Genomic DNA, 26845 nt, shown 5'->3' on the forward strand with positions numbered 1-26845 from the left:
AAGTAAAAATAGAATAGGGAATAACAAGTACTTACGATTTCTTTATAACCTTTATTCTTGTAGAAAAGGACTGGGTAATATTAGGCAGAGAAGAAAACGGTTATCTTAGAGTGATGAAGTTACAGGTCTTTATTCTCTTAAAATTCTTTAATGTTTTAAATTGCTTTTAATCGTTTTTTTTAGAGGCGTTGCACAGAAGCAGGGAAGATTGGGCATATCTAGGGCATAGCACATGGCCTGGATTGGCCTGGATAAAGCACGGGAATGATGAGAAGGAAGGCTGCAAAGATACATTAAAGCCAGCTTGTAGTGGGTTTTAAAGGGCGTGTTAGAGAGCTTAAACTTTATTTGGTAGGCAGCGAGTAGAGATGGGAGAATTTCAAGCAAGGAAGTGATAAGAACAGAACATGGAAAATTTCTCTCACCCCAATATGCAGTACAGGTGGAAGCAGGAAGAGACAGGACCCAGGATGGCCTGAACTGGTTTGGTGGCAGCAGAAATAGAAAAGAAACAGCAGACAGGAGAGACATTGCAAAATCAAATAAAAACAACTTGTCAACTGGTCGAACACTGGAGGCTGAGGGAGGGGAAGTGTTTAAAGATAGGTCCAAAATTCCATTCCTGGGGGCCTAGATTAACATCGGGGTCAGAAGGTGGCCTGGGCAGGAAAGGAGTAGTTCTCCTTGGGATGTGCTGCATGTAAGGCGCTTGTAACCCAAAACGTAAGTCTGAGATGAGGAAGGCAATCAGAGATAAAGATGTCGTTATGAGGCAGTTCTCTCATAGGGGATAATTAAAGCCATGAGGGCAGGCAAGAGAATTAAAGATGTGAAGAGAAAAATTTTAACAAAGAAGAACCTGAGATGCATCTATACTTAAGGATGAACAGGAGGAAGAGGTGGTGACAAGAACTAAGAAAGAGCATTAGTAAGAGAGGGGAATCGGGGAGGTTTAGGGTAGTGGAAGTCAGAGAAGGGGATAGTTTCAGAAAGGAAATGATCAGCAGTTTTAGCAGCTGCGGAGAAATCGTAAGAGATGAGTTAAAGAAATTTTGAATTTGGAAATAAGGGCGTGCCTCAAAGAGGAGGTCAATAAGGCAGGAAGGAGCCAGACTGGGGACAACAACAGGAGGGGCAAGGAGCGACTAATGAGAAGGAGTCTTTTGAGAAATTCAGCATCTTGTTACAGAAGAAAAATGGATTTTGAGATTTTAGCAAGGTTGAAGGAACATTTCAGAATGAAAGACACATGGAAAATAAGGAAGGAAAAGAGCAAATCTCTTCTGAAACAGAAGTGAATAAGGAGAGAAAATTTGAGGTGGATAGAAGATAATGTAGAATGATTTTTTAGCAAAATAGGAGGCAAGATCGTCTGCTGAGAGTGAGTAAGACAATGTGGTGACCTGGAGAGAAAAATTTGGAACAGTCACTGTGGAAAGTAAAGAACAGGGCTCCAGTAGATTGGGAAATGGTATTCTGAAGACCCAATTTTGGTCGTGGTTTTGCTATTTCCTCCAGTTTAGGTCTTGTATGGTATTTCCTCCAACCTAGCTCTCAAGACTCTGCACAGTCTGGAATCCTCCTCTATGCCCATTCTTGTCACATTAACCGATCAATCTCATCTTTGTGACTTGGCCCACCTCTCTTTATCTCTACTATCTTTCTCATTTTCATCTAATAATTTCCACTCTTCAACTCTCATCTGTCAAAACTTCAACTGTGGTTCAGCTCCTTCTTTTCTGAAAACTTTATGGGACTTTTGGTCTTTATTACAGAAAAAGTGCAGTTGTCAGGAAGAATTGCTCTTTAATAGCAATCTCCTGAGCACATAAACCTTAATCCTGAGGATTAATAGCTTAATTGGGTAATGTCAGGGTTTCAGATCCTTCCTAGATCTATGTGATGACAAACATGGCCAGTCCATCATTGCGTTCTCCTGAGTAGCACTCAATGATAGACCAACTTCTGGAGGTCATTTCGTGCCCAGCCGTCAGTAGTAGGGGTGGTGGTGGTAGTTAACATTATATATTCCAGGCAACTCAACAAATGTGTTAAACTCCTCGCCTTTTATACTTGCTTAGGGTGGGATGGAGACCAGCACAGGGTGAGGTCATCAGTCCCTCAGCCCCAGGAAAGCCTGCTTTACCTAACATCATGGAAAGTGGATCATTTTTGTGGACCTAGTTTGAACCCTACAGTATCCAAGGTTTCCGGGCTATCTGGATTGCATCTTGTATAACCCTCTTGTGTTTACGAAAAGAAAAAAGAATTCTGGCATCAAATTCATATTACCTTTTCACTTAGGGGAAATGGTTGGCAGAGGAGAAAATCAACTATTGCGACATGTTATAAAGATTGAGGGCTAGTGAAGAGAAAGGAGATTAAGTAAACACTGGTGCTTTATTTCTTCTGTTAATTATTCATTGCACCAGTAGAGTCTCTGCCCATCCATTTCCGTCCAGCCAACCACAGGGGCGGAAGGTAGGACTTTTTGGTGGAGCAATTACTAGTAATCTTCAGGGTATTCCGGTAAGCTCTGATCTGGGGAGGAACTAGGACCATCAGAAATCAAGGCTGTTTTCTTCCTTGGGAAACTACCCAAGGCAGCTTGATAGAGTCTGCTACTTCTTCCTCAGCTGCCTGCAGGTCAGTGGACTACTTGGGGTACGCTGGGGAAAAGGCTGGCGATTTGGCCCTTTGAGGAGTGCAAGATTAGAAGGATAAGACAGAGACAAAAACTTGGGGATGTTTTCAGCAGACATCTTTGCAGAAGTTCTGCAGTGAGAGGTAGTGTGACTTGAAAAGTACTTTTAACCCCTTCTGGGCCTCAATTTTTTGTTATAAATGGGGAAATAATAATGCATACTAATAAAATAAACTGAAGCAGGAAAGAAGTAAGACATTGCTCTCATTATTCTATCTAAAAGGTGAGTGTATTGGTCCATTGGTCCTTTACCACCTCTCCACGCAGGGGAGCTGCGGCAGGAGGGAAGCCAGCCTTCCCAAGGGGCTCACAGGGACCTACTGTTCATAGTCTACCTTCTGAAAATTGGTGCAGTTTCCTTTGGAGATTTGATTAACCCCTCCACATCTCCTCCGCCATGGGCAGCAAAGACCTTTAGATTTGATGATAAGAAGGGTGTTGATCAGCCTCTAGTTAGTTTCTGAAGCTGGCAGCCTTTGCTGTCTTCACCTCCTTGCTCTCCCTCACTCTCTGAATCTGGCTACGCTGATTACTCTTCCTTCTTGAAACTCCCTTCTCCCTTGGTTGAGCAGGACGTAGTACAATTCTGGTCCTCACTTCAATTCTTCAACTTCTCTTCACTTTGCTAACCCCTGGTCTGTCCCTAAATATAGCAGCACAAGGAGAATGAAAAGGAGAGTGTCCAGAAGAGGAGGAAGCATCAACGAAGGTTTGTGTTAAGTGTAGAGATGCATTTCAATATAATATGAGCACAGAAGGAAGGAGCTGATGGAGAGAGAAAGGCATTCTAGGAAGGGAGGGGAAAGTGTGGAAGCGAGTTCTTCCCGGAGTCTGAAAGCAATGTGGTTGAGAGTGCAGGTGTAAGCAAGGAGACAAGCCACCTGAGGCTGAAGAGAAATATCCTTTCCAGAGGTATCTGAATTTTCGAAGGAGGAGTTTAGACAAATAAATACAGTAACTTAAAAGTAATCTCTAATCGAAGGAGAAATTTGGGGGCTGAGGATTTTCCCAGCACCTCTCAAAGTGTACTGCATAGCCGATGCCAAGGACTTTTCACAAGAGACCCTCCATGTTGACTATAGTTCTTGACCTGATTTTATTTCTATAGGAATTGAGAAGGTGGTGAGGTTATTGAAATAGGAGGGCTTTGCTAGGGAAGTCTCAGCTTTTCAGTGGCAGTTACTGAATTCCAGACTTTGTAGGAAATAGAAAGATGATCTAAGTTTAATGTCATTGTTTTAGAGATGACAAACTGAGATCCAAGGAGCTGATGTAGCTTCTTCAGGATCACAGAATTGGATTGCAGTATTGCTGGGACTCAAACTCAGGTCTCCTCAAATCACAAGTCCTAGCCTCCATCTCTAGGCTGTGTGGTCTGCCGAGCCCTGTGAAGGTTCTGCTGAGGGACCACAGGAGTAGCGGTGGTGAGCTGCAAATGCTACACCTGGCCCACTGAACCACCACACATCCTGAGAACCAGTAAGGGGAGTCGAATCACTGTAGCACCTCTTCGAAGTTGACAAGGCACTTCACACACTTTATTTCATTTGGTCCTCAGTAAGGCAGGTAGTCATTCTTACTCTGAAGATAAACTGAATTGAATTTCATTTATTCCACATTATTGGATAACTAGTATATGCCAGTTACAATACAAAGTTAGAATTAGAAATTTGAATAAATAACTTCTCTGTCTTCAGGGGACCTATGATGTATTTCAGGAGGCAAAAGTGAACAGATAGTTACAGATGCTGTTACAATTAAGGTATCATCAAAGTCTAGGAGAGCATAGAAGAGACTGATGTTTCGTGGTGGGGTTGAGCAATCCTTCACCAAAGAGGTGACATTTGATCTGGATAGTGCGTCAAGGGGAGGTTGGAAGTAAGAGCACTCATACACAAGAGACATTACATGCAAATGCTTGCAGGTGTTTAAAAAAGTTCCAGGATGCATTTTGGGAAAGGTAAGCACCTTCCTAAGGTTGAAGCACAGTGTTTTAAGTAAGCAGAAGCAGTGGGAGAGTTGAGAGAGGTTTGGGTACCATGGTTGTTTTTAAGTAAATTCCTTTTTAGGAATATAACAGCATCAGTGTGGAAGAGGCCTTGCAAAATGTTTGGAGGCTTTTGCAGTGGTCTAGGGTGGGGTGAAGGGAATTATGAGAACCTAAATCTGGACTACGGAAGTGGGGTGTAGGAGAGTGACAGATTCTAGCACTGCGATGGCCAATGTGACGCGACCTGTTGACTGAATATGGAAAGGGGGCAAGAGAATAGGTTAGGATGACTCGGGTTTCTATTCTAGGAGACTGGATGGGGATTATTAGCTTAGCTGAGACGAAACAGAGGCCAAGCAGTATTGGAAGGCGGATAGTACGTTCAGTTTGGGGTGTGTTGGATTCAAAGTGCCTGAGAGATAGAAATGAAGCAGTAGGAAAGACTGATCTGGGATTAAGTTATAACAGGAATTATGACTTCAATTTTTTTAAAAAGGGTTTTTTGCTTACATAAGAACTCTAACAAGTGGTTTCCAGGGGCAGGGGTGGGAGCTGGGGCGGTGGTGAGAGAAGTCAGGAAAGGTTGGCAAAAGGGTACGAACTTTCAGCTATAAGGTGAACCAGGTTTGCGGATCTAACGTAAGACGTGGTGACTATAGTTAACACCATATTGAATAATTGAAATTTGCTAAGAGAGTAGAACTTAAATAATCCTGCCCAAAAAAGGATAAATATGCGATGTGATGGCTATGTTAATTAACTAGATAGTGAGGGGAAGTCTTTCCACACTGTGTTCTTGGGTCCAATCACCATGATGGACACTTTAAATATCTTACAATTTAGTCATACCCCAATAAGGCTGAAAATTTTTAAAAAAAGAAATCTAACAGAGCCAAAGTTTCAGTTTACTTTCAGGATTGCAAGCAAAGGAGAAAGTGTAATAATTTATTTCCGGATTTGCAAAGAAAACTCGCAAGTGTCTAGAACTTTCAAAAACAGAAATGTTAGTTTAAATGTTATCCCAAACGAAAAACAATTTGCTAAGATAACCAGTCAGAAATATAGACTTTTCCAGGGTTAAAGGTTACATTCAAGCGACAAAGCAACAATCTCTAAAGTGCAGGAACGACTCCTTCGTTAGAAATAACATCTGTGCGATCAGTCTCGTGATGAAGACGTCTGCTCTGCTGCAGCTGCAGGAGAGGAGAGAGGAGTTCCTCCTGATTTTGCTGAGATTTCTTTCACCAACTTTTAGACAGGCCCACAGTTTTAAGGTGAGCACTGGAATTCCACCAGTTAGCAACAAGAGTAAAGGAGACAGGCCTGACTGACTCAAAATTTACATGTGGGAGGGAATAGGGCAGAATAAGATTTTTATTAACGGTTGAGTTTATGGAACACGGAAGTTTCGCTCCTGCAGGGGATAACTGGGCCCGGATGTCTGTGAGTGAGTCATGGATGATGGCCAAAGTCAAGGGCGGAGATGAGCTCCTCTCAGGAAGACACTGAAGGTTGAGGGAGGACAAAGCCCAAGGACAGCACCCCTTGGGCACCAGAGTCTGCTCTGAGTGTGAGCTGGGTCTCACTATTACCAGGGGCCACAGTGAACACCCGACCAAGGGCTCCTGGCCCAAGTCCAGTGGGCTTTCCTCTGCACCCGGGCTTCACTAAAGTCCCTTGGCGATGCAGTCATTGTCATTTTACATAATTACTATGATGATGTTTTGACTCTAGGAGTTCTAGTCCTGTCAGAGTCACATTCCAACACCAATTCTGTCACTCTCTTCCCTAACATTTCTTTTGAAGACTTCAGATATCAGTCGTAAGCCAAACCAGAATCAGAGTTGTAACACTACACTGTAACGGGGATATGGAGATTGACCTGGAGGATGGGAGAGGGCGTTGGAGAAGGGACTGGCAGAATGAGCAGGATTGAAGAGGGAAGGGCAAGAGGGCAGATGATATGGGCAGGGGTGGGAGCTGGAAAGGGTTTGGAGCTGTCAGGGATGCAGGTCCAGCTGGAGCACAGGGCTCAGACCTAATGCTGAAAACCTCGTCACCAGCAGCCGATTCCTGAAGGATCAGTTCACTGCAATCAATTTGCTGAATTTATCAAATTGTCAATTGACCGAACATTGCTTTAAGAAATATTCATTTTGAATATATTCAAAGGTTATGAATATATTCTTTTTGAACATAGCTCATGAATATGTTCTCTGTTTCAGCATTTAAAGTATTTTTGTTTAATTTCTTAAAACTAAGGACTTAATCTTATGGCTGTATTTTTATAAATATATTCATGAATATTTTCCTGCGTATATTCAATGTATGTATTCTTCTTGTGACTATTGTAACAACTGAGACAATTCACATGGGAAATGTGCACTTTACACTACTATCCTCTTGATTTTTTATAGTCAAATTCTATTTTGCCAAAATATTGGTATTTTAAACTCTCTTTCTTCAATTTCACTGAAATTCAATAAATATACCAATCTACAGTCTTGACAAAAATTAAACTCATTCCTATAGTTTTTATATTCATAACAGTTTTTATTAGGTGGGAGAAATTGATCATATTTGGTACATTTCAGTGATGATTTCTTGGACTGGTTTTCTTCATGTGGAACTTGCCTTACCCCCAGCTGTCTCCAGTCTCATCAGATTGTTAGAGTAGAAGGAGAGACTAGAGACTGAAAGGGAGGTCCTAGGGAAAGAGAGAGAGGGAAACAAAAATGAAAGGGGATGTGTAAAGGCCCAAAACACTGGTCCTGGCTCCTCCTAACCTCTTTAGACCACTTCAATTCATTTAGTACAAATTCTCTAAACACATTCTTAGGAAGTGAACACATTTGATAAGTTGTTCATTAGCTTGAATTTATTTTTTGGTAGAATTGTCCTAGCAGACATGATAGGATGTGCATGGGATGGAGTTGCTCACAACTGACAGCAGGTGGAGGAATGGCTTCATCAGAGCTGAATTTTGGAGAGAGAAGATTACATCAGTTATTTCTCAATGGAGAATTTACGTCCCTTCACACAGCACGAAAGACAACTATAAATTTTTTCCCCCTATAACGTGGGACAGAAACATCTTTGACGAAAATATTGAGGAGACTCCCTTTATCTAAATGGATATGTGCTTAGTATAAATTATGGACATGTGGGGAGTGTAGAATCATCTGGAGCTAACAGAGATATCAGAATGAAAGATCAATTCAATGTTTCATTGGGGGTTAACTTCATGTACTCCTTTGAGGACAAGGTCTATTTCTAACGTGAATTTAAGATATATTGCTTTTTCCAAATGGAACGGGAATGGTGGTGAAGAGAAAAATGTCCCTCATGATTTTGCTTTAAGTAAATCTTTAAATAGTCTGATTAAATAATGAAGGCACATTTGTCATGTGTATTTCTCTCTTTCTTTATATATTTGTATGTATCAACATATATAGATGCTTATATATCTCTATATACAAAACCATTTTTTCAAAACTGCAAATTATACAATTAGATGGTTGATTGCTTTGGTTGACAGTTGCCATGAGGGACTCCCAAAACTATTTATAGGGACCCAACTCCTTTCCTCTAACTCATCACTTTCCTGCCTTTTGGTTTGTTTTGTTTTACGTTTCTTCCCTCTTCTCTAACTCCTCTGCCATTTCCTTGGCCTGTCATCTCTGCGGCTCACCTGGCCAACTGCAATAGTCTTCTTAATCAGCCTCCCTGTTTCTTCTCTCTGTTCGCTTCATTCTTTCATGTACACATCTGCCAAGGCGTTCTTCCTAAAGCACAATAATGTGTCACTCCTTAGCTTAAAAACAAAAACTGAAAAATAAAATCCAAAACAAAAAAATAATGGCTCTTTACTCCCCAAAGAGTAGCATCTGTAAATTCCTAAACTTTACCCTGACATCCCATTTAGACACATAAACTGCCCCCTCCTTAACAACTATCTCTCCATCTCAGATACCTTACTTTCCAGCCAAGTTGAAGTACTATCTACTGTTCCTCCAATTTGCCCTGCATCCATTCTCTAACTTTTACAGCTTGCATAACTCAGCTACAGCCACCTCCCTTCTCTCCACTTGGAATTAACCTCTCCCTGAACAGAGTGCTTCCACAGAGGCTAAAACTCACTGTCTTGTGTTGTAACATCTGTGCTCACATCTTTTCTTCCCCTCTAGGCTGTAATGTCCCTGAAGACATGGATCCCATAGCATTTATCCTAGTGCTTTGTGACAAGTAGGAATTCAATGACTTTATTAAATTGAGTTCTTTCAGCAGAAGAATGTGGGAGAAGCATCAGGCTATGCATCCCCCAAGAGCTCCAAACGGGACCCTTCATAGAAAGTGGAAAACGGCAGCCTGGCCCTTCTCTAGGCTGTGGAGACTCTCTGATCCAACTCTGTTCCAAGTGACCTTGGTCATTGCTCTGTTGGCTACTGTTCTTGGTGAGTAATGGGGAGATAAAGTCAGATGGGCAAGAAACATCAAAGATCATTCACTCATTCACTTTTAAGACTAACAGGGAGATGATTAAGCTTTCAACAGAAATCCAGCTTCCGTGACAAAGAGTTTATTTGAACTTGGGATTTATTAATTTGGAATTTAAGGGGATTTGGAATTTAGGGGGATTTGCTTTACCCATAAAAGAGGCAGTTTCTTAGACACTTCCCTCTAGAGTTCCTTCTCCAGGAATTTCCAAAACAATCTGTCTCCCAACCACGACTTGAACAAATCCATGTTATCTGTCAGTCTGACTGAACAATTTTTACTGCCTGTGGGCTTACCCAGAATGGAGAGGGGAAGTGCATACTTCTACTGGGGCTCCTAAAAGGTAAATTGGTCCTGTATTTAGTTCTTACAAGGAAAGTAGGATTAAGATTTTTGCATTTCAAGAGCTCCACGCTTCTCCCCTCATATCATTCAAAATCCAAAAGGTGCAAAAAAGTACAAATTAAAAATGTTATTCTTGTCCATCTCCCAGCCACTCAGTTTCCCTTTCATGAGGCAACAAATACATAATATTATTATCAATGAAATAATATGTTTCTGTTGAAGAAAACTGTAGGGACTTCTGGCTTTGCCTGGATGCATCTGACTCAGCAGATATGGAGAATCTAATAGGCCAATGAAATCATGTCTTCTATCCTTTTAAGATAGGTAATCTCATATAACAGAAGAGGAGAACAACTTCCGCCTTTGATCATTATCGTTGTCATTACCATTTATCAACAAACATGGATTACTGATCACTCACTGGATTCTTTGAACAATGAGGTTAATAGGAGTTATTATTTTTCTTGATTAGAGGAGAAAAGAACAGTTCCTGCTCTAAAAATCATGCTACTGAAACATTAAGATGCTGAGTGCCAACCTATAACTTTTGGTGCTCTTTGTCATTTCGGTGTCCAGGTGATTGTGGTCCCCCACCGAATCTATTGTTTGCTTCTCCAATAAATGAGTTGAATGAGACAGACTTCGAAGCTGGAACTATTCTGAAATACAACTGCCGCCCTGGCTACAGTAAGACCAGTTCAAAAAATTCCCTTACCTGTCAACACGGAGGTGTTTGGAAATATACTCCCTTCTGTACCAGTAAGTAGGAGCATTTATTTTTCTTATTTGAGATTTTTCTTTCTTTGCCACATTGTCTCAGAAACTGAGCTTTCTGAATGCAAATGAGAGTTTTTGGTCATTAAGAAATCATCTAGTTTGTCCGTTACTGATTTCAATGTACGCCTGTGTGCCACTTTTTGAAAAACAGAAACAAACACACAAATAAATAAAGAGAAAAATTAGGAGCTACCTAATTGTATTGAAAAATAAGTCTATCCTTTGCATAATTCAGCAAACATTTCCTTCAGAAATGAACTACAAATTCAGTTTTAATACATTGAAAACCAGATTCACTCTCTACAAAATTATAAAGTTATGTGGCTAGGAAGTGGTAATGCAGTTTCCGAAGAAACGTCACCCCAAATACCCGCCGTGTTGGAAGAAGATGCTGTGTTTCACTCTCAGTTGGGAATACATTCTATGATGTTTTTCCAGTTGTAAGGTATCAATATATAATCTTTTTTTGTTCCTCTTGTGACCAAGAACATGCATTTTTGAGTGGTCTAAGTTCAAAGTACATGCCACAGACATAGAACGGAGTGTGGCTTCCTGGTCAACGTATTAAGTCCTGGACTAAAGATTCCATTACCACAGTGATTTAACTGAGCATTTCTCTCTAATGGTAAAAGGTACTAGAAAAAAATGAGGTCAAATTTTGTGTTCATTTTTCCTCCAAAATAAAAGTTCAGCGAGTCAATATCAGAGATAAGTTCGGATCTGAGCCTCTGGGTCTTTCTGGGAGCAGAGGGCGAAGCCAATCCATCAGTCTTCTTTTCTGATGCCATAGCTCTGAGTCCTCGGAATCACTAATCATCATTTTAATTTTTCTCTCAGAGAAACGATGCAGAAACCCAGGAGAATTACATAATGGGCAAATAAGTAAGACAGATCTCTCTTTTGGATCACGAATAGAATTCAGCTGTTCAGACGGGTGAGTGTGAGGCAATCTAGAAACAACACTTCCTGAAAATTAATTTTAAAAAATAGCTAATGTGTTCATATATTTCTAAAGTAAAAATGAGGTGAAAAGTATACACTGACAATTCTCACCTCCCCTCTATCGCCATCCACCCCATTCCTTCCTGTCCTTAAACAGAGATCCACTTTTATTGGTGTCTTATGTATCCTTCTAGTGTTTACTTTTACAAATACAAGCTAAGAAATTAGTATATGTTTTTATTTTGCACCTTTCCAATAGCAAATGTAGTTTTGAATCTTGCTTTAATTTTTACTTATCAATATATACCGAAGATGTTTACATATTTGTGCATAGAGTTTCCTCATTAATTTCCTTGTATAACTGGGTAGCCTATTATTGTGTGATGTACCATGGATTAATAATCTCTTTGCTGGATCCATGGATATTTCCCATCTTTTGCTATTCTGAACAGTGCTCTGATGTATTACCTTGAACATTATCATTTTGTCCATGTGTACTTATATCTATAAGTTCCCAGAGTGAGATTTCTGGATCAAAGAGTACATATATTTGAAAATTTGAAAGATATTGCCAAATTGCTTTCCCTAGGGGTTACATGGATTTGCACAGTACGCAAATGTCTCTTTCTGTAAATTTCCAACTAAGTATGTTGTCAAACTTTTGAAAACTTGTCAAATTTTTGAAATTTTTCCAATCTAAGAGGTAAAAATGAAATCTCACAATAGTTTCAACATATTTTTCTCTTGTTGTGAATGAAGTTGAGCATATTTTTACATATTCAAGAGATATTCATTTGTGAACTGTTTGGCATGTCCTTTGATGATTTTTTTCTATTAACTTATTGAACTTCTTATTCTTAATTTCTAGGATATATGGACATAAAGACACATACACGAGCCTAGGCATGTTAGGGTTTAGCCTTTGCTTCTAATATGAGCTACAAATTTTTCCCCAAGTATATTGTTTTTCTTTTGACTTGGCTGTTGGTATGTTTTTTCCTCTCAAGGAGAAATTGTTTTTTATGCTGTCAAATTTATCAATCTCCTTTTTAAAAATGGCTTTTACATTTTAGGTCTTAATTTGAAAGGTCTTCCCCAGTATAAGATTTTAAACCATGTATTTGCCTAGATTTCTTCTAATTTTATGTTTTCATATTGTTTAATGGTCAAAGCTTTGATCCATTTGGAGTCAATATGTATAGTGTGCAATATGAGGTACATGGTGGTGTAGTGGTTAAGATGCTGCGCTCTCACTGCCGGGGCAGGGGGCTCCTTTCCACTCATCTGTCAGTTGTCATAGTGTGGCAGCTGCATATCGCTGTGATGCTGAAAGTTATGCAACTGGTATTTCAAACACCAGCAGGGTCACCCATACTGGACAGGTTTCAACAGAGCATCCAGACTAAGACAGACTAGGAAGAAGGACCCGGCCAGTCACCCCCAAAAAGTGGAATAGCAGTGGAGTATTGTCTGATACAGCACCCGGAGGGTGAGAGGATGGCACAGAAAGACCAGGCAGGGTTCCGCTCTGCGGTCCGCAGGGCCTCTAGGAGTCAGGATGGACTCAAGGCACTGAAAACAACAAATGAAGGACATATCCTAGTCTATATTTTTCCATATGGCTTTCCTGTTATCCAATATCACTTATTTCAAAATCCATCTTCAATCTACTAAATATACATCGGGGTCTATTTTTGGGTTTTCTATGTAATGCCGTTGTTTTACCTATATATTCACATACACATTCATGGTCATCCACTTATTGAGGCTTTATAATATGTTTTAATAGCCAATGTGGGCAGATCTACATTATTGTTCTTCTTTTTTGGAATTTTCCTGACAATATTTATTTGTTTATTTTTCTATATGAACTTTAAAGTTAGGCATATTTTTGAGACAGTGTTGGATTAGTTTTTAACTTAATTTTAGAAGAATCGTTTTGGTTTTTTGTTGTTTTTCAGTCTCCCTAGACAAGAATCTATTACTGTAGGGGAGGCAAAACTTTTCCTCTACCCTCTTAGGGTCTCCGGTTGGGCCCGAGAATTAAGTTGACATAAGGCAAATTGACAGGAGAAAAGCATAGAAATTTTATTTTTACGTGTACCTGGGAGCCTTAACAGGAAAATGAAGGCCCAAAAAGCAGTTAGGCCTAAGTGCTTATATATTAGATTGAACAAAGAGTAGTAACTGTGAAAAAGTAGTAAGTAAAATATATGGAGAGGCCAAAGGAAGATAAGGACTGTTTTTAACGAGGCCTGTTGGTCCAGATTTCCCTTGGTCTCAACTCCCCCTCTCTGGTGATGAGTGTCTCTCCCTCAGATCTAAGGAAGGGCATCTTTCACATGGGAGTTCGAACTACTGCTTTCAGTAAGGAAAGGAGGGGTCAGAGCGCCCTTCTTGCATCTGCTGTTTTTCAAGTGCATTTACCTTGAAATAATCCTTATGCCCAAGTGGCACATTTTGCCATGGCATATTCTGTGCCATTCGTTTTAGTCTTTTTCTCTTGTTTCTTCAGGAGTGTTTCAAAGTTGTCTTCAAATAGATTTTGCATTTCTTGAAGTGTTTAAACCTAGGCATTTCATTTTTGCTATTTAAAATGTATCTTTTCTTCCATTATATGTTCTGATATATATATATAATTGATTTCCGCTTGTTAATTTGATATCTCAGCTAACTTCTTGAATTCTTTTATTATTTATAATAGTCTTTCAGTTGAATTCTCTTGGGATTACCCAGTTTGCAATCATATCATCTGTAAATAGTGGTTGTTTTACCTCCTACTTTCTAATTTTTATATTCCTAATTTCTTTTTCTTTTCTATGTCAGTTGTATTGGTCAGGATTCACTCTGAGCAACTATATATATATAGTATATGTGTGTATCTATATGTATATATGTATATAGTATATATATATATATACGTGTGTGTGTGTATATATATATACACTATATATATGATAAGGGATTTATTATGGGGATCTGACTTGATACAGTTGTGGGAGCTGGTTGAACAGTGTACAGGAGGCTGTTTCTTCTTTGTCTGGTGCTGTGGCCTGAAATCAGCAGGATAGGCAGCCAAAAAGGGAAGATGGGGGCCAGCCCAGTGGTGTAGTGGTTAAGTTCCCGTGCTCTGCTTCAGCAGACTAGGGTTTGCAGGTTTGGATCCCAGGCACAGACCTAGCACTGCTAGTCGAGCCATGCTGTGGTGGCATCCCACATAAAATAGAGGAAGTTAGGCACAGACATTAGCCCAGTGACAATCTTCCTTAAGCAGAAATAAAAAAAGGAAGGATGGCAACAAGTGCTAGCTCAGGGCCAATCTTCCTCAGGAAAAAAAAAGGTTTGTTGTTTACCTGAAATTCATGTTTAACTAGGCACCCTGGTCATTTATCCTAGGTATTTTAATTTGCTAAATTTGGCAACTTTAGTTTAATGGAACTCTTTTTGTACCCCATGTGCCACATAATGACATTTCAGCCAGTGGTGGACGGCATTTATGACAGGGATCCCATGAGATTAGTACCATGCAGCCTAGGTGTGTAGTAGGCTACACCATCAAGGTGTGTGTAAGTGCATTCTATGATGCTTGCACTATGATGAAATCACCTCATGTATGTATCCCCATTGTTAAGCAATGCATACATAAGCACATACGTGTATGTGCATATATGTGCTATTTATATATATATTTTATATTTAGAAATATTCAAAATTTGGTTCTAGTGGTTACCTTTATACATTTACATTTATATAATATCATTATTCCCCGTTATCGCTAGTCAGTTTAAATTTGTTCCTTGTTATGAGCAACAGGAAACTTATCTTGTACCCTCTCTTCTCCTTCCCACCTGCTCTGTCTTTTCTACGAGTAAATTTATGTCATTTGTGTAATCTCAGTGTTTACTTTGTATTTAACATTAAACACTCACATGTGTCTATAGCTTGAGTCCACTCCCAACCCTTGCAATGTGGGAGTGGGAGAGTTTGTTTTCCTGTCCACTCTCGATCTCATCTCCTATTTTTTGCTAGTTATTTCATTTCAGCACTGTCAGAGCAGTGCCAAACATCTATATTTTTATTTCATTAACATTTGTATTTCCTTCAGCCACTCTTAGCCCCACCTTTCTTTTTGTCTTAGATCACCACATTCAATGCCCACCACCACTTTTTTGTTTGTTAGGTTTTTGTTTTTGCTAAAGTTTTCCTGTCATTGCTTGGTTGGCTGTAATTTGTCCTCTGGTAATTTCTTAAAAGAAAAAAAACCTCCAAGTGAAAATTATTCCTTGAGTTCTTGCAGGTTCAAATAATATCCAGGACCTTGATACTTAAAAAATAATGTGGCTGGATAGAAAGTCCTTGGCTCATCTTTTCTCTTCCAGATCATCTCGTTGACAGTGCTGCACACCTTTGGTTGGTAGGTGTTGCTGTGCAGAACTCTGGCACCAGCCAGGAGTTTTTGTCCCTAGATGGGACTTGGTCTTTGTTTGGCTGTCCAAAGATATTATTCTTTATCTTTGAAATCTAGTAATCCTACTCTTAGCTGTTTTGGTGTGGACCATTTTGGTTCAATTTTTTGCTGCTATGTGATGTGCAATTTTAAAGTGTAGATTAAAGTAGTATTTTATTTCTGTAACAGTTACTTAAAATACATTTAAAATAGCTATTTTATTCTGTTTTGTGTTCCTTCTTCAGGTTCTCCAATTAGGTGTTGATTCTCCTTTGCTTAGCATTTATATCTGACATTTTTCTCTAATCTTTCTTCTTCTTGTTTCATTTTGTTTGATTTTTTCATGTTTATCTTGTTTTCCTTATTGTGTGTGGTTTCTGAGAGGGAAAGTGAGAAGATTCACAACTAAGGTGCTGTTGGAACACCAAGGTGTTCCTATCAGAATAACCAAAAACAATACTTTTCATTTATTTTCTTGGCTAGGTTAAAAAATTAAATTTTTAAGAAATTTCAAAATTAAAAAAACGCTTAATTCTCTCTGTATTTTATCTTATTAAATGATTCATTTTCTTTAAGTTATTAAATAAATTTCTGGGGCTCTTAAATCGCTGAAGGGCGTGTTTGCCTTAGTGCTCAATCACACGGTAGGGTCATTCCTCGGGGACAGTACAATTTGACATCATATTAACAATGCCATTTGTTTTCTCTGTTACCATAATACATAGAGTGCAGTAAGACAAACTAAAGAAAGCTTAGGATTTGTCAAGAGCAATAAAAGTGAGGGTCGTGAACAGGCAGTTAATGGTGTACAGAAGACAAGCATCTGGAAGTCAGAAGGAGGCTGAAAACCAGAGGGCATGAGGTTTGGGGGCCAAGAATCTAGCTGGTGCTTATCCAAAAAACCTGCAGCACACACTCAAACGAGTCTTTCCCCTACATTGTCCTGCTTGAGCTCTGAATGAACGCCACGCCTGATCTAGCAGACGCTCCATAATAGATAATAGAGTAAAAGCATAGATGTGCAAACACACGTCTCATTGCAGTGATGACATTTTACTGAATGGAGTCCTCAATGGAAAGCGGTATCCGAGAAAACATTATTGCTTCATTTTTAATATTGACTTGCAATTACATTTGTTCAGATCCTTTTATCCAATTTAATTTAGGATAGGAAGAATTCCATTAAAGTCTCTGATCCTAAAAAGCTTAATATTGTGGTTTAAATGAATGAATGAATAAAGGAAAAAATAAACAAATTAGACTTTCTCCTTGATGTGATGAGGTTTAACTCCAAATTGGCCCAAATGGTAATTAACAATCAAGAGAGCACTTTTTCATTTTTAAATGTTGAACAAAAATTCCATTTGTCCAAACCTCATTGCCAATTTATGTTTAGAGTAAGATGAATTCCACTAAAATCTCTGACTTATCTTATCCAGATATATCTTAATTGGCTCAACCACTAGTTATTGTGACATCCAAGATAAGGGAGTTGACTGGAGTGATCCTCTCCCAGTATGTGTAAGTAAGTAAAGATTTTTTTCTGACTTGACTATAAACCTAAACCATGTTAGGTAATAAAACTCCTGTGAATCTTTGCTGCTTCTTGAGCCCTCCGTTAGAATTTGCCTCATGAATGTGAGATTTGCAAGGATGCCTTCCCTGACCATTTCTTCCTCTTCACTCACTCATCCCAGTTGCCAAGTGTGAGGCCCCTCCAGCCATCAGCAATGGGAAGCACAGTGGTGGAGATGAAGACGTCTACACATATGGCTCTTCTGTCACCTACAGCTGTGACCCTCACTTCTCAATGATAGGCAAAGCCTCCATTTCCTGCACAGTGGAGAATAAAACGATAGGTGTCTGGAGCCCAAGCCCTCCGACTTGTAAATGTAAGTCACAGTGATGAATTCTGGTTTGAGTTGTTTGTTTAAAAGAAAAAGGAAGGTGAGTTTACTGGGGGAAATGGAATGATTCAAAGACAAACTAATTATTGCAATGGTATGGTCATTTATTTTGTTAACTGATACTTATAACGCTATACCAGTATATAGTAACAAGCAGCACTAATAGCTCACTGGCTTTCCCAAGTAAAAGTTGACTCTAATACATACTGAGTCTGCTGCATGTCCAGGAGACTCTCTGGGGAAGCTGTAGTCTGGCGTTAGTTTAGCAACCGGCTCAGCAGTTCAGGTTGCTTTGATCCTGTGGCACCTGTGTATCAAAATGTGCTTTCACAGTCTCTTCAGTAGAGGAATAGAGGAAAGCAAACCGTGCCCTGGCTTTTAAAAGCTTTGGCCTGGAAGTGACCACATATCACTTTACATTGCAGCCTTTTGTCCAAGACCAGTAGTGTGGAGACCCCACCTACTCTAAGGGAAGTGGGGAATATCATCTTTTGTCTGTTCAGGAAGCAGAACTGGAAATATTGGTTAGCACTTATAACAATCAACCACACATTGCCCAGAAGGCAAGCAGAACCAGCTAAACATCAGAAGGTCAACAGGATGAAGCAAATAGTAATTAAGCCAGAAGGTATATTGCGATATTGTTAGTTTGCCAATCTAAAGCATCTTCCTTCACTACTAAGTGCCTACTCAGTATCATTCACTATTCTGATTCATCACAGCACACAATCTAACCAGGAGTTGAGAGCGCATTGATACTGCAAGCAGTTCCAAATGCCTGGAGTCTAGACTGCAAGAGGTAGAGACGGCAGAGACTGAGGCTGGAAAGTTAGCAGAGCCAGGTTATGAAGGGCCTTGTGTGTCAGTCTCAGGAGTTCAGAGCAAAGGTGAGGGTGGACATCGAAAGGCTTTAATCAGGGAAGTAAATGTCCTGCATTTTAGAAAGAGAGTTCTGGCTGCAGAGTGGACAAGAATTTGAGGTGGGAAAAAACTTACTCCATAGACACCTGTTGCAACCATCCAGCCAGGCAGTGAAGTGGCTTCCACTGTAGTCATGGCAGTGGGCCTGCAGAGAAGTCGACAGAGTGAAACAGAATTAAAGAGCAGGACTCATCGGGCTTGAGGACTGACTGCCAGGGGAGGGGCAGTTTGTTCTTGTCTGCTCTTTGCTCGTGAGGGCGCAGATCTCTGGTGACTTGGCTGCCTTTTCATCATGACCGCCATATTACCATTGGCCACTGACCCACCACTCAAATCATCTGGGAAAGTAGACCCTTATAAGGGGATGATTTGGAGGCTTTGAGATTCGGGCTTTGGGGGTTAGATATTGTTAGAATTTTTTAAACTGAGACATAATTGACATATAACATTATATTAGTTTCAGGTGCACAACATAATGATTCGATATTTGTATATATTGCAAAATGAGCACCACAATAAGTCTAGTTAACATCAATCACCATACATAGTTACAAATTTGTTTTCTTGTGATAAGAACCTTTAAGATCTACTCTTTTAGCAACTTTCAAATATACAGTACAATGTTGTTAACTATAGTCACCATGCTGTACTTTATATCCCCATGACTTATTTATTTTATAAATGGAATTTTCTACCTTTTTACCACCTTCACCCATTTCCGCCACCCCCACCCCCACCTCTGGCAACCACCAATCTCTGTATCTATGTTGCTAGGGACTTTTTGATAAGAAAGTTGTAGGACTTTATCCACAATGACTAACATGATGAGACCTCACATTGCTGAGGTTCCTAGGAACTGAAAGGATATATATATAAAGCTTTAAAATGTTTTCTTTGTATCTATTTGTATATACTTGTATCAGGTCTTCCTTGGAACCATACCAACAATAGTCACATCCTTATTGTCATTTCTCTTTTATAACTGAGATGTCCTTTCTTATGCTTCTTTAGATGTTGTCTGTCATAAGCCACAGGTTCCAAATGGAATCTTTGTCTCTGGATTTGGACCCCTCTATACTTACAAAGACGCTATTGTGTTGGACTGCAAGAAGGGTTATGTCCTCACAGGCAGCAGTTTAATCCACTGTGAAGCTGATAACAACTGGGACCCTCCTCCTCCTGTTTGTGAGCTCAGTGAGTATGGACTGAAGGAGTTTCAAGATACCCAGAAATGTTGGTGGGGGCATACTTGTATGCCTAAGCCCACTTGAATCATAGTAAAAACTTAAATTTAAATCAGTAATTTCCCTTATTTTTTTCCTTGGAAAAAAGAATAATTATGGTATGCTGTGCAAAGTCACATAACATCATGAAAGTCTGCTCCATACAGTTGTGCAAATTGTGCGCACTCCAACCCAAAGAGGAGACATTAACATTGTAGACGTTTTGGATTAGTATATTTATGTCAACGATGTTCCTATAGTTGATAGAAAATTGTTTTGTTCTAACAGAATCATTATATTATGATAATTATTTTGAAAGATAAATAGTAAAATGTCCTGAGGGAAAAAAAGTCTTTTTCTAACTTGTGCAAAAGCGTTGTATGGAGTAACTGTGATTCTAATACTCTGAAATTATAAACCCACACAGATCATTAAAAATAATGCTAATAGTAGCAATGATAGCTTGGTGCTAGTGCAGGTACATAACAAGGATTAACTCAATGAATCCTTCCAGCAATTGTGGGCAATATTATTATCCTCATTTTACAGATGAAGAACCCATTCACAGAGGTTAAGTGACTTGCCCAAGGTCACACAACTGGAAATAGGAGGAAGCCGCTAATGACTTTGCTCTCACTTTTACCTTCATGAAATGTCAAGAACCTTACCCGGGGGGACTTCTGGAATAGTGGTGCAAAAAGCTTGGAGAAACTTCTCTCCTAGAGAGGCATCTATTAAACTTGTCAAGATTAGCAAAGAAAACCATGCAAAGTCTCTGGATTGATCAAGGGTCTTACAAGAAATTGATAAGCATTTATTAAAAAAAAAAATCTATGGAGACTTGGAACAAACAATGGGAAGCCATTACATTAGAGCTAGGATTTGTACTCGGCTCCCAACAGCCTTATGGGAGAACTGTTTCAGTAGGCTCACAAGTGGCAATTCCCATCTCTCCCAGCTCCCTGGAGTGGAAGAGCTATTTGGAGTGGATTTGGCAGCCAGTCAAAATCTTGCGATGGCATTTTCCATAGCTCCATGCTGCAGGTGATGTCAGCCAGATATTAGTGTCTGCTCCTCCACCCCAACTCCCATTATACAAGGAAGATCCGAGTGGGGCATCTGGTGAAGAATTCAGTCCTTTCCTGCACAGCCCTCTGTTGCAGTAGGGCTGCTCCAGTAGGCTCAGCAGCCAAGTGGCATCTCCCATCTTCCCCAGCCTCCTAGAGAGGAAGAACTATTATGCGTAGATTTGACAGCCAGGAAATATTGGCAAATCTCATTTGCCTAAGCTCTGGGCTGTGAAATATCTGTTTTGGTGGTGGGCACAGCCAGGTGGCAGTACCAGTTCCTACCTCCACTCTCTTCTCTCCTTCCCACAGCTCCGATACCATAGGAGGATTCTGGTGGGGCAGCTGGTGAAGAATTAGTTCCCCAATTTCCCCCAGCTCCTGATCCATGGCAAAAGGTTCTGTCAGGGGAGATTTGAAGTAAGCCTCAAAGACTATCGAGGCCCTGCCCTGCCAAGGGACCTGACTTTAATTGGATCAGGTTGTGAAGCAATTTATGCCCCAGGGAGTTGTCAAAAATAAAAGAGCAATCAGCTAACAATTAGTGGAGGCTAACAGCTGTATGTAACAACAATAGAGGCAGACCTGCCAAAAGCTTAACGCTGAACGGGAAAGAGACAAAGAGAAAACCATAGTCATCCCTGGTGGTAGAAAGACTGTGTGCATGCCCAAGGCTGTGCTCTCTTGGAAGCACCATTAGAGGCTGCACAATTTTGGGGAAATAAACTTAACTGCACTAGTTCAGTCAAGTCACTAAACAAACAAACAAGGAAACAACAACAACAGACCCTGGAGTGAGGAAGGGGAATCAACATCCTAAGTTACTACAAGATATTATCTAACATGTCCAGCTTTCAACAAAAAATTATCAGACATGCAGAGAAACAGGAAGGAAAGACCCATACAAAAAGGAAAATCTGACAATAGAAATTGCCTTTTGAGGGGCTGGCCCCGTGGCCCAGTGGTTAAGTTTGCATGCTCCGCTTTGGCAGCCCAGGCTTTCACTGGTTCAGATCCTGGGTGTGGACACAGCCCAGCTCATCAGGCCACGCTGAGGCGGTGTCCCATATAGCACAACCAGAGGCACTCACAACTAGAATATACAACTATGTACTGGGGGGCTCTGGGGAGAAAAAGAAGAAGAAGATTGGCAACAGTTGTTAGCTCAGGTGCCAATCTTTAAAAAAAGAAAGAAAGAAATTGCCTTTTGAAGGGGCCCAGATGTTGGACTTAGCAGAAAATAAGTTCAAAGCAGCTTATAAATATGTTTAAAGAACTAAAGAAAATGTATTTAAAGAATTAAAGAATGATATTATGACAATGCTTCATCAAATAGAGAATAAATAAAGATAGGAATTACATACAAAAAAGTGGAAATTCTGGAGTTGAAAAGTACAATAAGTGAAAGAAAAATTCACAAGAGGAGCTCAACAGTAGATTTGATCTGGCAGAAGAAAGAATTGGTGAATTTGAAGATATATTGATTGAAATTATGCAATCTGAAGTATAAAGAGAAAAAAGAATGAAGAAAAATGAATAGAGCCTCAGAGAAATGTGGGACACTGTTAGACACCTCAATATAGACAACAGAAGAAAGTATCAGCAAAAACATTCAAAGAAATAATGGATGAAAACTTCCCAAATTTGACCAAAAAACACATTAATTTACACATCCAAGAAGGTCACTAAACTCAAAGTTGGATAAATACAAAAATATCCACACCAGGAGACATCATAGTCAAAATGTTGAAAGCCAGGGATAGAGAGAAAATGTCGAAAGCAGCAAGAGAAAAGCAACACCATCATGTACAACGAAAACCCAGTAAGATTAACATCTTACTTCTCATCAGAAACAACGGAGGCAAGAAGGCAGTGAGATGACATAATCAAAGTGCAGAAAGAAAAAGCAGTCAGCCAAGAATCCAGCAAAACATTTCACATTTATATGTGTCACAAGCCCAACAATAAATTGTTATAACTATTGTTTTATATGATTTTATATTTCATGTCTTTTAAAGTAGCTGAGAGAAGAAAAGAGAGCAAGTATATATTTATAGAGTTTATTATATTAATCTTCTTTTTACCGTTTCTGGTTCTCTTCATTTCTTCCTGTGCTTTCAAGTTACCCTTGGTATTATTTCCATACTCCAATACAGCTTTGCTCCCACCCACCTCCTTTGTGCTGTTATTGTCAAATATATCACATTTTTATGTGTTATAGGCTTAATAATGCAAATATATACATATTGTTTTATGCAATTGCTGTTTAAAGTAATTAAGAGAGAAAAGAAGAAATATACAATTATACTGCCTTTTTAATTACCTAAATAATTACCATTGCTGATGCTCATTGTTTTTCTGTGTGGATTCAAATTACTATCTGACGTCACTTGCTTTCAGCCTAAAGAACCTCCTTTAGTATTTCTTGCAAGGTGGTCTTCCAGCAACAATAAGATACCACTTCACACCCATCCGTATGGCTATATTAAAAAGATAGACAATAACAAATGTTGGTGAGGATGTGGAAAAATTGGAACCCTCATACATTGCTGGTGAGAATGTAAATGGTGTAGCCATTTTGGAAAAGTGTTTTGGCACTTCCTCAAAAGTTTAAACATAGAGTTACTATAGGACCCAAGAATTACCCTCCTAGGTATCTATCCAAGAGAAATGAACACAGTTGTCCGCACATAAAAAATTTCATGTGAATGTTCATAGCAGCATTATTCATAATAGTCAAACAACCCAAATGCCCACCAACTAAAAAGCAGATAAACAAAAAGTGGTATATCCATGCAATGGAAGATCATTTGGCGATAGAAATGAATGAGGTATTGATACCTGCTGTAACATGGAGGAAACTTGAAAACATCATATTCAGTGAAAAAAGCCTGGGGCCGGCCCCGTGGCGGAGTGGCTGGGTTCATGCGCTCCACTTGGCAGCCCCAGGTTTCGCTCTTTTAGGTCCTGGGCGCGAACCTAGCACCACTCATCAGGCCATGCTGAGGCAACGTCCCACATAGTAGAACTAGAAGGACCCACAACTGGACTATACAACTGCCTATTGCAGGGCTTTGGGGAGAAGAAGAAAAAAGAAAAAGCCAGTTACACATGTTGCATAATTCCACTTATTTGAAATGTCCAGAATAGGCAAATTCATATATAGAGAAAGTAGATTAGTGGCTTCCAGGGCCTGGGGGCAGGTGGGAATAGGGAGTGACTGCTAATGAGTACAGAGTTTCTTTTGGGGTTGGTAAAAATATCGTAAAATTGGATAGTGGTGATGGCTGCACAACTCTGTGAATATAATAAACACTACTGAATTGTATATTTTAAGTGGGTGAATTTTATGTTATGTGACTTGTATCTCAATAAAACTGTTAAAAAAGAATCTTACTCTATATAGCATTTTAAACATCTGAAGATAAAATGGAGTAAACATCCAACTTGGCAGATGTTTGTATTATACTCCCATATCATATGAACCGGTGGAACCAGGAGAGAGTGAAGAGGAGAAGATGCAAGGTCTAGGCTCAAAAGATACTTGGTCCTTGGTTTGTTCTTGTGAAGCCCTTAAATGATAAAGTTCCTGGTGTCATCTGGATAAGAGGAATAGCTTTTGTTTATTTTCCCCAATCAATCAGGAAACAAGAAAGCTACATTTGTTTGTCTGCAGCAGTCCTCCAGCCTACCTACCTAGCAAGGCTAATGCATCAATTCAGAAACTAAACTTTCTGAAGTACAATGAAGAGGAGGGAGAGTTGACATTTTGGATAGTTGGTACAACACATAGAAACCGCTTGGTGGTGCCCTTAGTAAGACCCTCTCTGATGCCGCACACATTTGGGCAAACATTCGTGTGTGTTTTCTGGTGTGGCTGATTCATCAGCCACCGCAGGCGGGTTGCTGGCTGGATGAACACGTGACACCCAGTTACAGGACGGGCTCACTGTTGCATTGCTAGTAACAGTGTCCTTTTCTCTTGTTCTTTATTTCTGAGCAGATGGTTGTACCAACTTACCAGACATCCCAAATGCCTTCTGGGAACGATACAGGTATCAGAGGCCAACAAAAGAGGACGTGTATAATGTTGGGACTGTGTTGAAGTACCATTGCCTGACTGGCTATAAACCTGCTTCAGATAAACCCACGGCTGTGATTTGTCAGGAAGATTTCAGGTGGACTCCATACACGGAATGTGAGGGTGAGTTTCTGTTTTTCAAATCTTTTTGTATTTTCAATGTTTGGCATGTACTAGGATTTTTACCTTAAGTGAATATAATGTTATCCCTCAAGATGAGTTTAAAATTATATTAATTCAATGGTACAGTGAACTCATTGCCAGAAGGGACCATAAAGGTCTTGGAGTTTCAGGAGCCAAGAAATTGTAGCCTTTCCCTATCCCAGTTCAGAATCAAGTGAGAAGTAGACACAGAAGTCAAACATTATGCAGATTAAGTATGAGCTTCATTACTGGTAAACGTAGAATGGAGAATACAGCTCAACTATAGCCAGAGTCAGACCTCCATCACACCCCTCTCCTCCTCAGTGTAGACTCTGGGGACCTTGGTAGAAAGAAAGTCTGTGAAACAGTCATGAGATCAATTGGCTGCAAGGTGACTTGTGTCTTATATCTCTTGAGCCACGGGTCTGCAAGCTGAAAGAGCTAGGTCTCTTGAGTTACCTCTGGCAGACAGATCCTGACCCCTGACTCAGTATTCTTGCCTCAGTAGGATAGAAAGGAGACTTTCTCCAGTCTCATTGGTAGAAGACCCCTTCTCTTTTCAAGAGAATGAGTAAGGGGCTTAGAGACAGGTGGATGCAATTTTTTTTAATAGTTTTTTTAAAAATTGGCACTTGAGCTAACCTCTGTTACCCATCTTCTTTTTTTCTTCTTCTTCTTCTCCCCAAAGCCCCCCAGTACATAGTTGTATATTCTAGTTGTAGGTCCTTCTGGCTCTGCTGTGTGCCTTAGCATGGCTTGATGAGCAGTGCCAGGTCCGCACCCAGGATCCTAACTGGCGAAACCCTGGGCCACAAAAGCAGAGCACTCAAACTGAACCACTTGGTCACTGGGCCGGCCTAGGTAAATGTGATTTTATGGGCCTTGGTAGAATTGACAACAGCGGGAGAAAATGCTTCCTTCCACACATCTATCAGAACCTTGCCATTTCTGAGGTAAACACACTGAGGCCCAGAATATAGGGAACTTTATTCTACAGATTGGAATTTGAAAAACATGCAAAATGCACAAATAATGAAAAACGGTAGTTTAGATCAACCTATTGAAAGATTGTTCATTTCACCTTAGGACTTAAAGTTTAATTGCAGTTATTCAGACTCATTTTGGGGAAATAGAATGAATGGTTTTAACAAAATGACTGAATTAAAAATATATTTAACAAAAATTATTGCTACCACTTAAATATATTGATAAATGCAAGCCTTTGAGAATCCTCTTTAACAAATAAAAAACAATGATATGTAATTAATACACTAATTTTTAAAATATAAATGAATGATTATACAGACGTAAAAACCTACTTTTAAATTATGTATTTTACCCACTATGGTCTTATTGATTTAATTATTTAGTTGAGGATATTTTTAACCATTTAAAAAGTAGAAGTGAAATGGTATTTATCCAAGTTATCATAAAATCTAATTAAATATGAATTTGGACTCATGACTTAAATATGTTAAAGTGTTTTCTATGTAAAGCGTTACACAAATATTATTGATACAATTTAGAAACCATAGGAATGTTGAATATTTTTATTATAATTCATAAACAACTGAGCACTGAGAGTATTTGAGTGTGCCTGAGAGACCCTACTGTAGTGCCGATCAAGCTCCTGATACAGAGAGCAGAGCATTTTATTCTTCTGGTGTTTTCTCTTACATCGAACAGTATCAAGTTCTATCTGAAAGTATTTCTACTAATGAACAAAAATTATATCCCTATATCAGCTTTTACTGCATTAAAAATGAATGAATTTGAATAGTTATTTTTCTTAAATTTGGC

The 26845-nt window shown here is 39.5% G+C and overlaps 1 protein-coding gene across 32 annotated transcripts in view; it reads left to right on the plus strand.

Moving 5' to 3' along the window:
* Nucleotides 1-26845, plus strand: part of C4BPA (complement component 4 binding protein alpha) — a 44681-nt gene that overhangs the window by 9586 nt on the left and 8250 nt on the right. Inside the window, exons 1-10 of one of the 32 annotated variants that reach the window (XM_070591460.1) lie at nucleotides 2447-2646; nucleotides 3358-3413; nucleotides 5813-5968; nucleotides 8979-9148; nucleotides 10113-10295; nucleotides 11151-11247; nucleotides 17142-17227; nucleotides 17400-17594; nucleotides 19542-19724; nucleotides 24824-25024. In XM_070591460.1, coding sequence (XP_070447561.1) covers nucleotides 8986-9148; nucleotides 10113-10295; nucleotides 11151-11247; nucleotides 17142-17227; nucleotides 17400-17594; nucleotides 19542-19724; nucleotides 24824-25024 — 1108 coding nt within the window. In that variant the 5' untranslated portion in view covers nucleotides 2447-2646; nucleotides 3358-3413; nucleotides 5813-5968; nucleotides 8979-8985. Of the gene's footprint in view, nucleotides 1-1110; nucleotides 1382-2315; nucleotides 2928-3357; nucleotides 4665-5759; nucleotides 5969-8881; nucleotides 9149-10112; nucleotides 10296-11150; nucleotides 11248-17141; nucleotides 17228-17399; nucleotides 17595-19541; nucleotides 19725-24823; nucleotides 25025-26845 lie in introns of those variants that run through there. The other 31 variants (XM_070591443.1, XM_070591440.1, XM_070591439.1 and 28 more) reach the window with 31 other exon arrangements.

Source organism: Equus przewalskii, chromosome 23, assembly GCF_037783145.1.
Source record: "Equus przewalskii isolate Varuska chromosome 23, EquPr2, whole genome shotgun sequence".
Classification (NCBI taxonomy): domain Eukaryota; kingdom Metazoa; phylum Chordata; class Mammalia; order Perissodactyla; family Equidae; genus Equus; species Equus przewalskii.